General features: G+C 41.2%; 1 protein-coding gene across 5 annotated transcripts in view; it reads right to left on the bottom strand.

Annotated features, from left to right (window-relative positions):
* Atxn3 (ataxin 3) overlaps positions 1-17,160 on the bottom strand; it is a 34,147-nt gene that overhangs the window by 3,668 nt on the left and 13,319 nt on the right. For 3 of the 5 annotated variants that reach the window (XM_042692687.1, XM_042692688.1, XM_042692689.1), the window contains exons 6-11: positions 16,918-17,005; positions 10,748-10,880; positions 9,294-9,460; positions 5,804-5,900; positions 3,614-3,619; positions 2,707-2,810 (exon numbers count right to left, since the gene is read on the bottom strand). In XM_042692687.1, coding sequence (XP_042548621.1) covers positions 2,707-2,810; positions 3,614-3,619; positions 5,804-5,900; positions 9,294-9,460; positions 10,748-10,880; positions 16,918-17,005 — 595 coding nt within the window. The remainder of the gene's footprint in view (positions 1-2,706; positions 2,811-3,613; positions 3,620-5,803; positions 5,901-9,293; positions 9,461-10,747; positions 10,881-16,917; positions 17,006-17,160) is intronic. The other 2 variants (XM_042692690.1, XM_042692691.1) reach the window with 1 other exon arrangement.

Below are 17,160 nucleotides of genomic sequence, written 5' to 3'. Positions count from 1 at the left end.
AAATCCATGTTAGTCCCTTTGAGTAAGTCCTTCCTTTATGGAAGGCCACTCTTTCAGACAGACCTATTGCTAGACCCCTACTTGACCTGGTATGTCATTCCTCTAGGAGCAATCATCATAATGACCCAGGAGTTTTAACATGCTAACAAGCACAAACAAGACTTGGCAGACGGCTGGGAATGTGGCTTAGTGGAAGAGTGCTTGCCTTGCATGTATGAAGCCCTGGGTTCAATTCCTCAGTACCACACACACAGAAAGAGTGTCTTAAAACTCTTCTCCAAGATAAGGAGCCCTTAAAGTCCAACAAGTACAGTTAAACTTTCAGTTATTTGCCGTTGGATTCAGAACTAAGATAGCATCCCTGTTTAAAAACTTGCTGACTTCCACCTACCACAGTGAGCCCACAGCAGATCTGTTGTTCTGACACACTCCAGGCCATAAAGTTACAAATGATGCTACAACATCTTTCACCACTTACCATGGAATACTCTAGTGCCTCTAAGCCCCTAGACCTGGCTTCATTCAATTTCATTCAGATATCCAATGACATCATGCTGTGTCCCCAAGGACTACTTCATAATCTTCTGCAAAACAAATATATAGGCGGGGACATCTCTATGACCCTAAGTAGCTCAAAGTAGTTAAAAGAGAATGAGATTTTTGCTTTATTAAAACAAGGATTGAAGCTAGGTACCCGTGGCTCACGCCTGTAATCCTAGCTACTCAGGAGGCTGGGATCTGAGGATCACAGTTCAAAGCCAGCCCGGGCAAGAAAGTCCGTGAAACTCTTATCTCCAATAAACCACCAGAAAACCGTAAGTGGCGTTATAGTTCAAGTGGTAGAACACTTGCCTTGAGCTGAAGAGCTGAGGGGCAGTGCTCAGGCCCAGAGTTCAAGCCCCATGACCAATAAAATAAATAAATAAATAAAACAAGGATTGAGCCAGGCACTGGTGGCTCATGTGTATAATCCTAGCAGCTCAGGAGGCTCAGATCTGAAGATGATGGTTCAAAGCCTGCTCAGGCAAGAAAATGGTGAGACCCTTCAGTAAATTACTTAGAAAAAGCTGGAGGTGGTGCCATGGCTCAAATGGTAGAGAACTAGCTCTGAGTACAAAGAGGTCAGGGACAGTGCCCAGGCTCTGAGTTCAAGTCCCAGGACTGGCAAAACAAAGACAACAGCAGCAAACAACAAACAAAACAGTGAGGCTGCAAGTTTTTGTAACTGTCTGTGATAAAATGACTTTTAAAATTCACCCATTTATTATGTTGTTTTCTTTCCTTTCTTTCTTTCTTTCTTTCTTTTTTTTTTTTTTTTTTAAAGTAAGGCTTAAGCTCCAGGCGTAGGCATTGTTTCTGAGCATTTTTGCTCAAGGCCAGCACTCTACCACTTCAAGGCACAGCTCCACTTCCAGTTTTTAGGTGGTGAATTAGAGATGAACCTCATGAATTTTCCTGCCTAGTCTGGCTTTAAACCTTGATGCTCAGATCGCAGCCTCTCGAGTAGCTAGGATTATAGGTATGAGATACCAGCAACAGGAACTTCTAACTTTTTTGGTGATTAATTGGAGATAAAGAGTCTCATGGACTTTCCTCCCCAAGCTGGCTCAGATATCAGCCTCTAGGGTAGCTAGGATTACAGCTGCGAGCCACTGGTGTCCAGTGAGTTTTCTTTTTTTTTTGTATATTTTTTATTGTAAAAATACTGTTAAGAGCAAGGTAATGAGTATATTTCCTATCAACAGTGAGTTGTTTTCTTACTGTATAGTTTTTGAGAGTTCTTTACAGATTCTCCTTCTGAGTCCTTTGTCAGTTTTGTTTTTCACTCAAGTTCTTCCACCAATAATTGGTCAAGGTTAAAGACCTATAAATCAAAGCCTAGTAGTGAATAACTACATTTTCTGTTGTTTGCTGAGTTACACTCAAGTGTCTTAATTGTGGCAAAATGTTTATTTTCCACCTACTAATGTTCATTATCTCTGGAGAATTTTTGGAGAATGTACTATTATGATGTTCTATGTACTATAATTTTAAAATCAATTATTACTCATTGAGTTTTCTAGTTTACTCCTCTTTAGGGAAATTTAATAGATTACAAATTCATTTAAGAGTTTTAATATGATTAATAGCTGGGTACCACTGGCTCACACCTGCAATTTTAGGTACTTAGGAAGCTGAGTTCCAGAGTATATTGGTTTCACAGTATCTTTTCTTGACAGCAAAGTCCAAGAGATTACATCTTCAATTAGCAAAAAGTTGGGCTGGAGACATGGCTCTAGTTAAAGGACCAGCCAAGCAAGGAAGCTGAGCAAGCATGTCAAGCAGGCATTTGATCCTAAGATCGAACCCTGGTATTGACAAAAAATAATTAAGTTTTAATATGATTAAAGAGTAAAGAAGGGCTGGGAATGTGGCTTAGTGGTAGAGTGCTTGCCTCACATACATGAAGACCCAGGTTTGATTCCTCAGTACTACATAAATAGAAAAAGCCAGAAGTAGCACTGTGGCTCAAGTGATAAGAGTCCTAGCCTTGAGTAAGAAAGGCTCAGGGACAGTGCCCAGGCCCAGAGTTCAAGCCCCCCCCCAGGACTGGAAAGAAAAAAAAGAAAAAGAATAAAGAAAAGGAACATAAACCATAAATCACATGGAAGCTGTGGGTCAAATAGAGCATGCATATAAGTCAGGGTCAATTCCAGAGACTTGTACCTAGATCACTCCCAAGTCTTTCGGAACTTGTTGTTGGTCTTTCACATGGATATGAAACATGTCCTGGTGGGTCTACCTGCTGCTGCTGCTGCTGCTGTTGCTGCCTGAAACATTCAAAGGTAAATACATGTTATAAAACAAATACCAAAAACCCTAAGAATAAGTGCATCATGAGAAGATCTACTTGATAAAAAGTGAGCTATTCTACATATCAAGTCACTAGCATAAATATCACAGAAAGAAAGAATAATTAGTCTAATAAAAGTATAAAAAAAATGTCCCAGTATGAAAATAGTACAAAAGTGTTCCTCCTTTAGGTATAAAATCTGAGTACGAAACAAATTCAGAGGTATTTAAACCAGTGACTTCTGAGTGTCTAGCACTTATTCTATATGCAACTGTTAGCTTACAGATCCTTAATTCTGTTAAAAGCAACTGAAAAGTACCTTTGAGAAGACAGACAAAGCATCTCAAATTACTATTCAAGTTAGTGTTACCTTTCAATGGCTAGTTCCTTCTCATCATTCAGATCTGAGCTTTAAATACCTCCCAGAGATGCTCTCAACACTCCACTTCAAGCAGCTTCCTGGATACGAAGAAATTCATGACTTCCTTTTCCTTACCACCACCACACACTGTTCTGTTTGGCTTCCCCTTTATGGTACAAGCTATCTTGTACCTCATCTTAATCTATTTCTTATTTATCATTGGTTTTTGTGCCAGTCCTGAGACTTGAACTCAAGGCCCAGGTGCTATCCCTGAGCTTTTTTGCTCAAGGGCAGCACTCTATCATTTGAGCCACAGTTCCACTTCTGGAGATAAGACTGTCATGGACTTTCCTGCCAAAGCTGGCTTTGAACCACAATCCTCAGCCTCTTGAGTAGCTAGAATTATAGGTATGAGCCACTGGTGCCTGGCTTCTACTGAGTTTTATAAAGTTTTAATGCCAGCCAGTATTAAAAACAAACACAAAATGGGGCACTTGTGGCTCACAGCTGTAATCCTAGTTACTCAGGAAGCTGAGATCTGAGGATCATCGTCTGAAGCCAAACTGGGCAGAAAAACCAGAGATTTCATTTCCAAAGAATCAGCAAAAATACTCAACTGCAGATGGGACTCAAGTGGTAGGGAGTCAGCTATGAGTAAAAAACCAAGCAAGAGCACTAGGTTCTAAGTTTAATCTGCAGAACTAGCACAAAAAACAAACCAACAAACACCAAGAAAATAGCTTATAACTCCTCTCAGCAACATGTAGCTATCTAAAACATTTTGCAACTATGATTATTATTACAAGAATATGTAACATTATTGAGAATATGTATAATTTTCTATGGCTCTCAAGTTTGTACCAGTTTAGGTCAAACCAGGAGACTGAGGATGAAGGCCTATGCTGGTCAGCATCTACAACCGAAGCAACAACCCTCCAGCCAGTAAGGAAACACACCAATACCCCAATATTTGAAAAGACTACTTAGTTGAACAAAATATTTACTAAAAAGCACTAGTAACTCCTTTCCTTTTTGCTGTTTTGGTGATACTGTGGTTTGAATTCAGGACTTTGTTTTTGGTCAGCTTGATATTCCCTTTTGTTTCTGACTTGGAAGCAGAGGATCTGAGTATTTACAAATATTGTTTTATTTTGCTTTACAAAAAAGAAAAGAGGACTGGGAATGTGGCTTAGTGGTAGAGTGCTTGCTTAGCATGCATGAAGCCCTGGGTTTGATTCCTCAGTACCACATAAACAGAAAAAGACAGAAATGGCACTGTAGCTCAAGTGGTGGAGTGCTCTCCTTGAGCAAAAGGCCAGATCAAGCTCAAGGACTGGCAAAAAGAAAAAAAAAAGAAATGAACTCATTGGGGCTGGGAAGGTGACTCAGTGGTAGAGTGTTTGTCTTGCATGCACGAGGCCCTGGGTTCGATTCCTCAGCACCACATAAGCAGAAAAAGCGAGAAGTAGTACTGTGGCTCAACTGGTAGAGCGCTTGAAGAGCTCAAGAGCTCAGGGACAGAGCCCAAGCCCAGAGTTCAGGCCCACAACTGACAGAAAAAAAAAAGGAAAGATAACTACTGATAATTACAAATAATAGATAACTACACAAATAAAAGATAACTACTGAAGATAACTACAAAGGATGATGCTCTGATAGGGTCACAGAAATCTCTCTGAGACTATTTCTGGATCCGACCTGAGGGTTTAGGAACTAGATGATGCGGATGTACCATCTGTCTATGCCCCCGATGTCTCCCCTGATGTCTGTGGTTCCCTGCTAAAGTAGCACTGAGCAGGACCATGAACCATCTGCCATCTCTATTTGGGAACATGAATCCTTACCACAAATGTTTCTTCTACTAACTTGCAAAAAACTCTGAAGGGTTAGTAGGTACCCAAGAAGCAAATTCAAAGAATCAATGGGCACTTCTCTTCCTTTCCCCTAACTCCATTTTTCTTTTTCTTTTCATTTTGTGGGTTGTGGGTGCTGTCCATGAGCTCTTTTGTCCAAGACCCACTTCCGGCTTTTTTTTCTGCTTATGGGGTGCTGAGGAATCGAACCAAGGGCCTCATGCATGCAAGGCAAGCGCTCTACCACTGAGCTACCTTCCCAGCCCCTGACAGTTTTCTTTTGATGAACAAAATCTTGTAGCTTTTCTTTACCTAAATAATCTCATGTCATGTTGTCTGACACTAGAACAAAGTTTCTCCTTTACAACTACTGTTTTTCTCTGTGCAGGTACTAGGGGTTAACTCAGGGTCCAGGCTTTCTCTTAGCTTTTTAAATCAAGCCTGGCACTCTACTACTTGAGCCTCACCTCTTCTGGCTTTTCAGTGATTAAATGAAGATAAGAGTCTCACAGACTTTCCTATCCCAGCTGGCTTCAAACATCGATCCTTAGATCTCAGCCTGCTGAATAGCTAGGTTTAAGGCCTGAACACACTAGTACCCAGCCCTCTAAAACTAAATTTATTTCATACTTTATCTGCTATAATATTTTTTAAAAAAATCATTGGTTACTACCTGACCTCTAATTATTTGCCTAGCGACTAAATAGCCAAAGCAAATATTAAATATGCAACTTTAATTTGTACCAACTACTTTACTTTTCAAAGTAGGCCTCTCTCTTCTTCCGCAGCTCTTCTGAAGTAAGATTTGTACTTGATGATTGTGGAGTATCTTGACAAACATTTCTGGAACTACCTGAAAACAAAATAATGCAGAACAAATAACTGTTTTCCTTTTCTTTTTTTGCCAGTCCTGGGGCTTGTATTCAGGGCCTGGATGCTGTCTTTGAGTTTCTTTTGCTCAAAGGTAGCACTCTACCACTTAAGCCACAGCGCCACTTCTGGCTTTTTCTGCTTATGTGGTACTGTGGAATTGAATCCAGGGCTTCATGCATGGTAAGCAAGCACTCTACCACTAAGCTATATTCTCAGTCCCAGCAACTGTTTTCTTTCCAATTCTTTGAGTAAACTTTGAACAGTGTTCCTCAAGCCAGGTTCTAGTGGTTTGGGCCTGTATACTAGCTACTCTGGAGGGTAAGATCCGAGGATTCTGGTTTGAAGCCAGCCAGGGTAGAAAAAACATTCCTAAGAGACTCATCTCCAATTAACACCAATAATTCAGAAGTGGAATTGTGGCTTAAGTAGTAGAGTGCTAGCCTTGAGCAAAAAAACTTAGGGAGAGTGGCTAGGCCTTGAGTTCAAGCCTCAGGACGGGCAGTGCATATGAGCACACACAAACACATACACAGACACAGACACGCACAAAAATCCCAAAAGGCTGTGAAAGTCTTAGGGAAATGTTGATTAAGATCTAACGTAGCCAGCACCAGTGGCTCAAGCCTGTAATCCTAGCTATTCAAGAGGCTGAGATCTGAGGATGGCAGTTTGAAAATGAAGCCAGCCCAGGGAGGAAACTCCCTGAGACACTTAATTCCAATAAACTAAGTGGTGCTGTGGCTCAAGTGGTAGAGCATCCACAATGAACAAAAGAAGCTGAGGGACAGCGCCCAGGCCCAGAGTTCAAGCCCCAGAACCAGGAAAAAAAAAAAAATCTAATGTAGATCCTAAATCAAACATAGGTCTATGGCAACAAAACACGATACTCATACATTTATATGAGATACAGCAGCTGTGAGAATGTAAGCCCGACAGCCAACTTGGGTCTGAGAAGTTATCATTACTACATTTGTGATGAATGGATTAAAAATACAAACAGGGCTGGAAAGGTGGCCCAGTGGTAGAGCGCTTGCCTTGCATTCATGAGGCCCTGGGTACAATTCCTCAGTACCACATAAGCAGAAAAAAGCCAGAAGTGGCACTGTGACTCTAGCCTTCAGCTGAAGAGCTCAGGGATAGTGCCCATGCCCAGAGTTCAGGCCCCACAACTGGCAGAAAATAAATAAATAAATAAATAAAACTAATAAAAATATATTAAAAATGAATCTACAGGGCTGGGAATGTGACTTAGTGATAGAATGCTTGCCTAGCATGCATGAAGCCCAGGCTCTGAGTTCAAGCCCCAAGACTGGCCAAAAAAAAAAAATGAATCTACACCTGCAAGGCATGATATTCCTCACAACAACTTAAAGATAGATGTTCATAAAACAAGTCCATACTCATCTATGCTCAACATCTGATATTACCTAACAACTAAATGTTTGCATGTTCTCACAAGTCTGTCAACCACAGATTCTACACAAATTGGGGGATTGCGTGGCAAGAATAGATTATCTAGAAAGAACAAATGATAAAGGCTGGTTTCTATTCATCACTGGGCTGGTCATCAAGCTGGCTCTATGAATCAAGTATACCATGTGGTGTACTCAGGAGGTATGCCTAGAAGCATGAGAGGTTCAGGATTAAAAAGTAATCTTCAGGGGGCTGGGAATGTGGCTTAGTGTTAGAGTTCCTCAGTACCATATAAACAGAAAAGGCCAGAAGTGGCACTGTGGTTCAAGTGACAGGGTGTAGCCTGGAGCAAAGCAGCAGCTCAGGGACAGTGCCCAGACCCTAAGTCCAAGCCCCAGGACTGGCCAAAAAAAAAAAGTAATCTTCATATCAGTGTAAGCTCAATTATACTTAGATATTTAAGGAAATCAAATGAGTACTGACATCAGAGAGTCCAAGCAAGCTTATATGAATTAAGAGTACACCAAAGGTACAAAAATAAACTACACATCGAACTTTTTGATGGTAGTGGCGTTTGAACTTAGGGCTCTGTGTTGCTAGGCAGACATTCTACCACTTGAGCCATATCCCTAGGTCTTTTTTTTGCTTTCATTATTTTCCAGATAGGGTCTCATATTTTTGTTCAGAATCTTGGACAAGGATCTACCTTGCCTCATGAACAGCTCAGATAGTTGTGTGTCACCATGCCCAGTTTATTTGTTGAGATGGGAGTCTTAGGCTTCAGACTGATCTTTCTGATCTCCACTTCCTATGCAGTTGGGATTAGATATATGCACCACCATTCCTAGCCATACTTTTAAGTAAGCCACATTGAGCTATGTTAGCTATATCTCAGCATTTCACTCTGCCTGCATTCCCTAGGGAATGCATCTGAGCTTTCCTCTGTTGATGGCTTTTATCACTACAAAAGTGTGCTTAAGCCTTAACATAGTCAAGAAATGTTCTGTTCTGCTTTTCTGCTGGTAGCAGAGTTTGAACTCAAGAGCCTTGACTTGGGATTTGCTTTGCTTACTCAACTGGCAATCTATCACTTGAGCCACATATTTAGCTTTTTGCAGTTGATTTTGGAGATGGACTTTTGTGGACTTTCCCTGCCCTGGCAGGCTTCAAACCAAGATCCTCTAGATTTCAACCTCCTGAGTAGGTAGGATTTTAGGCATGAGTCACAAAAAATTCAACAGTGTGGAGTTTTTTGGCCAGTCCTGGGGCTTGAACTCAGGGCCTGGATGCTGTCCTTGAGCTTCTTTTGCTCAAGGCTAGCACTCTACCACTTAAGCCACATTCCCAGCTCCCTGGCCTTTCTACTCTGTTCACTGGCATGCACTTCCAAAATGAATGGTTTAGTAAGAGCCATCTGGCTCCTCAAAGGTTAATTTCAATTATATTAGTTCAGGGTAACAACCAAATAGTGCAAATGAAAGTAAAACTGTTTTAGCTAAATTCAACTAATATAGGCCTAATACCTAGATTGTAAAAGTGACTTGTAGTGTAAAAAATCTAAAAAGAAAAACTGATATATAGTTATTGCTATATAATATAGCTAATGCTTCTGCAGTACTTGTGAAGGAACTTCTAACAGCATATTAACTTCAGGGAAACTAAGAACAATTGTGAACAAGTCTTCAAAGACAAAAAAAAAATACATATAATATTATTTATAGGGGCTGAGAAGGTGGCTCAGTGGTAGAGTGCTTGCCTTGCAAGCATGAGGCCTTGGGTTCAATTCCTCAGCACCACATAAGCAGAAAAAAAAAGCCGGAAGTGGTGCTATGGCTCAAGTGGTAGCGTGCTAGCCTTGAGCTGAAGAGCTGAGGGATAGCGCCCAGGCCCAGAATTCAGACCCCACGACCGGACCCCCCCCCCAAAAAAAAAAAAATGAGGAAAAAAATAGTATTTATACCTTGCATACTAAGCTGAATAGCCCTTCGCAGATCTGCTTCTTCATCCTCCAGGTCTATTTCCTGGCGACTTAGTGTCAGTGCTCTCTGCAGGCCCTCCTCATCTTCATCCAACATTCCTGACCCATCGCTTCCTTCTAAGACTCGTTCAAGATCTGTTTGAAGGACTCTAAAGAACAAAAGCACCATAATAACTGCAGCTCCATCTTCAATTTTAGAAATAACATAAAGGCATTTGTAAAATAAAGATGTTAAGTCAGTCGAAAAACATTTTTCTAGCAGGGCGCCAGTAGCTCATGTCTGTAATCCTAGCTACTCAGGAGGTTTAGATCTGAAGACTGTGTTTGAAGCCAGCCCAGGCAGGAAAGTCCATGACTCTTATCTCTTAATTAATCACAGGAAAAGCCAGAAGAGGTGCTGTGGCTCAAGTGGTAGAGTGCTAGTCTTGAGCAAAAAGGAATGCAGGAACAGCTCCTAGGCCCAGAGTTCAAGACCTAGGACTGGTAATAAAACAAAAAAACATTTTTTTCTGGAATAAAAGGTCTAGCAATATAAAGATTTTATGTTGCAATGTAATTCTTTTTTTTTCCCTTTTGGTCAGTCGTGGGGCTTGAACTCTTGGCCTGGGCTCTGTCTCTGAGCTCTTCAGCTCAAGGCAAGTGCTCACCACAGCATTTTCTGGTGGTTAATTGGAGATAAGAGTCATTAAGATTACAGGAGTGAGCCACAGGCACCCAGCTGCATTGTAAGTTAATGTGTCATGTAATTCAAAATTCATTTAGGTTGATTCAATAAATATACTTAAAACAGAAAGTCATTTTAGTCAGGCACAGGAGTGTATGTCTATAGCCACGAACTATAACCATTCAGGAAGCTGAGACAGGAGGATGTCAAGTTTGTGGCCAATCTGGACAACACAGCAAGGCCCTGTCTCTTACAAGAAAAATAAGGAGGTGATGACATAGCTCAGTGCTAGCAGGCACCCCTAAAGACCAAGTTTCCATCCCTAGCACTGAGAAAAAAGTATTAAAAAAGATTGCTTGCCAGGAATGCAAAAGGCTCCATGTTTGATGTCCAGCCCCACCAGAGTGAAATGGAGGACTGCGTGAACGGATGGATGACTTAAATGCAAGGTATAAAAGAAGAGTCACTGGGGCTGGGAAGGTGGCTCAGTGGTAGAGCGCTTGCCTTGCATGCCTGAGGCCCTCAGCACCACATAAGCAAAAAGAAAAAAGCCGGAAGTAGCGCTGTGGCTCAAGTGGTAGAGTGCTAGCTTTGAGCTGAAGAACTGAGGGACAGCGCCCAGGCCCAGAGTTCAGGCCCCATGACTGGACCCCCCCCAAAAAAAAGAGAGAGTCATTAATAGTCAAGGGATTATACATTAAATATAATCATAGAAATTTAATTCTTGCAATGAAATATTATAATATATGCTATACTTCAGCTTAATGTTTACCTCTGTTCTTTCAGTTGGGCTAATTCTTCACCAATAAGTTTTGGTCTATGCATCTGCTGGACTCTGATCATCTGCAAAAGTTGGTCAGCTTCACAATCTGGGAGATCACCCTTAACAACAAATATAGAATAACCTAAAAAAAAGGCAAAAATAAACTAAAACAACTAGTAAGAACTTAAAAACTGACGGGAGAAAACATCAACATGTTCCTACCAGTCTATGATGGTATAATTGGAGCAGTAATAATTATAAGATGAAACATTCAAATGATGTTTTAACTGATCAACTTATAGTTAATACTTTGGTTTAAAAAGAAGAAAATAACTGATCATCTTTGGAGGACATATATAACCAACTCATTCTAAAACATAAAAGGTAAAGATTGTAACTAGTTGGTATAAGTTCTATTCATCATATGCAAGGCCATGGGTCCAATCCCACTACTGATGAACACAGGATAGATAGACACATAGACACAGACAAAAGATAAAGGGGGGAAAACCCTTTTCCTATATAAACTGTACTTCAAGATTACCAAATAACATATGAGAGAGTTTATTTGTATACAAATACTCCTGTTAATAGACGAAGGAATGAAAGAACCCTAAATGACCTATTTATTTATTCCTCAATACATAAGTAAATCCAGGAAAAGAAAGTCTACCATTAGATGTAAGAAAAAAAAGATCAATCCAGTGGATAGTCATTGCAACCCAGACACAAAAACATCACACATGGGGCTGGGAAGGGAGCTCAGTGGTAGAGTGCTTGCCTTATATGCATGAGGCCTTGGGTTTGATTTCTTGGCACCACATAAGCAGAAAAAGCTGGAAGCAGTGCTGTGGCTCAAGTGGTAGAGCCTTAGCCTTGAGTTGAAGAGTTGAGGGAGAGTGCCCAGGCGCAGAGTTCAGGCCCATGACCAACAAAACAAAAAACAATAAAAAACAAAAAACCAAAAAAAACCATCAGACACAACTGGAGAGAAGAGACTTGAACACTGACTGGATATGTAGAGAAGAGGTGGAACACTTTCCAAGTCTTAGATCACAAGGCCCCAGGTTCCCATCTCAGCACCACAAAAGAAATCACTAGGGTTAAATTTCTTAATGTGTGATGAAGTCTTGTGGCCATATATTTTTAGAAGTTTTCACTTTCAAGAAATCTGGCTGAGGCTGGGTGCCGGTGGCTCATGCCTGTAATCCTAGTTACTCAGGAGGCTGAGATCTGAGGATCATGGTTCAAAGCTAGCCTGGGCAGAAAAGTCTGTGAGACTCTTATCTCCAATTAACCACCAGAAAACGGAAGTGGCGATGTGGCTTACATGGCAGAGTGCTTGCCTTGAGCTAAAGAGCTCAGGGACAGTGCCCAGGCCCAGAGTTCAAACCTTCTACAACCAACAACAACAACAAAAAGAAAGCTGGCTGGATGCTGGTGGCTCACACCCATAATCCTCGTTATTCAAAAAGCTGAGATCTGAGGATTGCAGTTTGAAGTCTGAAGCCAGCCTGGGCAGACAAATCCAAGATACTGTTATCTCCAATTAGTCAGCAGCAAACTAGACGTGGAGGTACAGCTCAAATACTAAAGTGCTAGTTTTCAGCACAACAGGTGGCTAAGAGTATGAGGCCTGAGTTCAAAGCCCAGTATCTACACCAAAAAACAAAACACAAAAAGTTGAGCACCTGAGTTCAAGCCAGAATATCAGCATACACAGGAAGAAGAGATTAATCACAGAGGAATATCAAATAAACACAAAAGGAAATGTTCTACATCCCTGGCCATAAAGGAGATGCAAATCAAAACAACTTTGAGATTCCATCTCACCCCAGATAGACTGACCAACGTGGAAAATAGGAACAACAAATGCTGGCAGGGATGTGAGGGAAAAGAAACCCTGTTGCACTGTTAGTGGGAATGTAAACTAGGTAAACCACTCTGGAAGGTGGTATGGAGTGCTGGGCACTGATGGCTCACACCTGTAGTCCTAGCTCCTCAAGAGGCTGAGATCTGGGAATCCCAGTTCAAAGTCAGCTTGGGCAAAAAAGTCCCCATGAGACTCTTATCTCTAATTAACCACTAAAAAACTGAAAGTGAAACTGTGACTGACAGGGATAGAGTTTTAGCCTTGAGCAAAAAAGCTCAGGGACAGGCCCTGAGTTCAAGACCCACAACTGACCAAATAAAAAACCCCCAAAACAAAAAAAAAACAAAACAAAGCCAACAAAACATAAACAGAACCTCCAATGACCCAGCCATACCACTCTTGGGCATGTGCCTAAAACATTCCAAGTCAGGATATGGTAAAGACACTTGCACTGAAACACTACTCACAACAGCCAAGTTATGGAAACAGCCCAGATGCCCTTTAATAGATGAGTGGATCAATAAAACGTACATATACACAATGGAAATTTACTCATCCATTAGAAAAAGTAATAGGTTATTTGCAGGGAATAGATGGACCTAGAATAAATCACGTGAAGTGAAAGCTCACAAACAGTGCATGTTTTCTCTCACATGTGGAAGCTAGATCTAAATTATATCTAGACATGATAATCTATATAGTACTTCAGGCAATCACACAGAGGCTAAAGGAAGATTCTCTTAGGGGTGGAACCCGAAGGTGTAATCACTTAAAATATTATTTACAGGGGCTGGGAAGGTGGCTCAGTGGTAGAATGCTTGCCTTGCATGCATGAGGCCCTGGGTTCAATTCCTCAGCACTACATAAGCAGAAAAGGCTGTGGACCTGTGGCTCAAGTGGTAGAACACTAGCCTTGAGGTGAAGAGCTGAGGGACAGTGCCGAGGCCTGGAGTTCAGGACCCACGACTGGCAAAAAAAAAAACAACTATTTATAGAAACAAATTCCAGGAAATGGAACAAGTGTTGTTATTCCCAGTGTTTGTTTTTGCTTTTTATTTTCTTTCTAGGGGATTAGATAGAGAACAAAAGAAAGGAGAAAAAGATGAACAAATTGAATCATGCTATTCATTATATACCTTATATACTATGTGGAATATGAACTATGTAATTTGTAGGCAGGGATGGGAGGGGGAAACTAAGAGAAAGCAAAGGAAGGGGTGACATTGTCCAAAAAAAAAAAAATGTACTCATTACCTGACTTATGAAATTTTAACTGCTTTGTATAATACCTTAGTAATAATTAAAAATTATATTAAAAAGAGATGAACAAAATATTTACAAAGAAAATGACAAAACATCTCAAAATGTTAAAGCTGGGTAAAGGGCACATGAGAGATCACTGGCTTTCTCCCTTTTTATATTTGTTTGGGAAAAAAACCAAATTTTTGGGGGGGATGCCAGGCCTAAGAACCTGCATGCTATCCCTGAGCTTTTTTGTCAAGGCTAGCAGTCTACCACTTGAGCCACAGATCCACTGCTGGCTTTTTAGTAGTTAATTGGAGGTAAGAGTCTCACAGACCTTCCTGCCCTGGTTTGGCTTTGAATTGTGATGCTTAGATCTCAGTCTCTTAAGCAAGTAGGATCATAAGCAGCCAGTTTGTGGTGAAAAAAAAATTTTTTTTTTAAGTGAAGAGTGCTTTGTTCTTTTTAGAAAAAGGTATAATCAACTCTACCTTCAAAGAAAGGGAAGACTAGGAATTGAAAACTGGCACTAGCAATGCAGAGGCCACTGGTCACACAGACCTTTTAAATGACTCCTCACTGCTTACAATGGAGAGACTAGAATGGGGTTAAGGATGAGAAAAGGGACAATTCTAAAGAGAAAATTTAAAATGGAAAGGCAATTAACAACCCATATATATAGCTGAGAGGCTTTATTCTTAATTAGGGGAGATTTAAAAAAGAAAACAAAACAACTTCAGCACTGAGAAGGAAGAGAGAAACAAAACCACTCAGGAGAGTGTAGAGTCAAAACAAGAACATCCAGACGAGGGGGAGGAGCTGGGATCCACCCACATCTTGGTTAAACATATTGCACAATTCATCTGTTTTACCTGGCTCAAAGCATAGTAAAGACAGAAGATGGTAGAAAGTTAAGGAAGTTCTGTGTTAACAGCTTCTATATTCTCAATAGAGTACAAGGTGGCTGTTTCACAACTTATCTCCTTTAAAACTGTAGCTATATAACCAAGATGTGTGTTATGTGTAAGAGGCAAGTAGCTACAGTTTTAAAGGAGGTAAGTTGTGAAACAACCACCTTGCGGAGTGGTACAAAAATGCAAGCTGGGGCTGGGAAGGTGGCTCAGTGGTAGACCGCTTGCCTTGCATGCATGAGGCCCTGAGTTCGATTCCTTAGCACCACATAACCAGAAAAAAAAAAGCCGGAAGTGGTGCTATGGCTCAAGTGGTAGAGTGCTAGCCTTGAGCTGAAGAGCTGAGGGACAGCACTCAGGCCCAGAGTTCAGGCCCATGACCGGACCCAAAAAAAAAAAAAAGCAAGCTCAAAGCCAGGCGCCAGTGGCTCATGCTTGTACTCCTAGCTACTCAGGAGGCTGAACTCTGAGGATTACGGTTCAAAGCCAGCCCGGGCAGTAAAGTCTGTGAGACTCTTATCTCCAATAAACCACTAGAAAACTGGAAGTGGCACTGTAGCTCAAGCAGTAGAGCACTCAAGCCTAGAGTTCAAGCCCCGAAACCAACAAAAGAAAAAGAAAAGAAAAAGAAAAAAAAAATGCAGGCTCATGTAACAGCTTGAAAGCTGGGCCTGGGTGCTGTCCCTGAGCTCTTCAGGGAGTGAGCGCTCTACCTCTTGAGCCATACCACCACTTATGGTTTTCTAAGTGGTTTATTGGAGATAGGAGACTCACGGAGTTTTCTACCTGGGCTGGCTTTAACCGAGATCCTCAGATCTCAGCCTCCTGAGTAGCTAGGATTACAGGCATGAGCCACTGACACCTGGCTAAGTTTTTTTTTTGGGGTCCTGTTGTGGGGCCTGAACTCTGGGCCTGGGCGCTGTCCCTCAGCTCTTCAGCTCAAGGCTAGCGCTCTACCACTTGGGCCACAGCGCCACTTCTGGCTTTTTTCTTTTTGCTTATGTGGTGCTGAGGAATTGAACCCAGGGCCTCAGGCATGCAAGGCAAGCACTCTACCACTGAGCCACCTTCCCAGCCCTAAGTTATTATTTTTAAAGCCATCTTCATCTTTTCTATAGGAATGGCCAAAAACAAGACTGTATTTTAACAAAGGTGGAGATTTTTGTCACTTATGAATGATAAAGGGAGAGAAGTGGAAAAAAGCTGGGGAATACAGGGGATGGCAATAATGATGGACTGAGAAAATAAGCAGATCAAAAAAATTAAGAAGATCTGGGCTCTCAATTAGCTACCAAAAAAGCCAGACAAGGAGCTGTGTTGACTTAAGTGGTAGAATGCTAGCCTTGAGCACAAAAGTTCAGGGACAATGCTCAGGACCTGAGTTCATGCCCCAGGAAAGGTACACACACAGACACACAGACACAGCCACACACTCACACACACACACAAAAAAAAAAAAGGAAGAAAAGAATGAGGGGAATGTTTGGACCCCACATTGGGTTTAAGGAACCCAAACAGAATGGCAAACAAGGAAAGAAGGCATAAAGTCAGAAGGTAGTGGTTGAACAACAGGATGCTCTGGCTGGGATTCAAAGGTGATTAAGGTTATGGATAATGAAAAGGCAAGAATGAATACTATGACCTTTGAAAGTAAGAAGATCCTGGATTATCGATGTGGAAATCACAAAGCATGATGTAAATAAAGGAGTGTCTGTGACAGAGAAGCAGTGAGCCAGAACTAAAATCTCCAATGCAAAAGGAGGTGATTGCAAAAGAGCAGCTGCAGTTTTATCTGGAGGCATATATTTCAAAGGAGCTGGAATTCGTAGTGGTCTAAAAGTAGCATAAAGGAACAAAATTACATATCCTTCCTCTAGACCCTATGCTATGCCGAAGAATATGGAAGAAAAAAATACTGCTTAGGGCAGAGGAAAAGCTATAAAGGCAAAGGAAGATCCCATCTCAGGGGAGGTCTGGGTGTGAGAGCACTTTTTTCTGCTCAGTGACACCCAAATCTCAGCCCCAGGCTCACCATCTGAAATGTAAGGATGACATCACTGCCACTGCCAGAGAGCCAGTACATAATAGTCACGTGCAATGACCCACATTTTGTTTAGCTTCTTTCAAATTGTCATTATATTTTCAGTATTTACCTTCCTGTTGTAATTGAGCCAAGAAAAGTGCAAGGTATGTATCTGATATTAGTTCTGGACCCGTCAAGAGAGAATTCAAGTTAAACCACTGTAAAACAAAAACAAAAACAAGTCAGAAATTTAAGCAAATATATTTGAGTATATATAATAAAGAGCTTTCACATGTTAAGAATAGAGCTACTCAGGAGGTGAAAATAGTAGGATGATGGTGGCACACACCTGCAATTTCAGCTACTCAGAAGG

This window comes from Dipodomys spectabilis, unplaced genomic scaffold (assembly GCF_019054845.1).
Source record: "Dipodomys spectabilis isolate Male_0828 unplaced genomic scaffold, ASM1905484v1 ptg000157l, whole genome shotgun sequence".
NCBI lineage: Eukaryota > Metazoa > Chordata > Mammalia > Rodentia > Heteromyidae > Dipodomys > Dipodomys spectabilis.
Note: the sequence above shows the minus strand (reverse complement) of the source record. Positions and strands in the feature narration are given on the sequence as shown.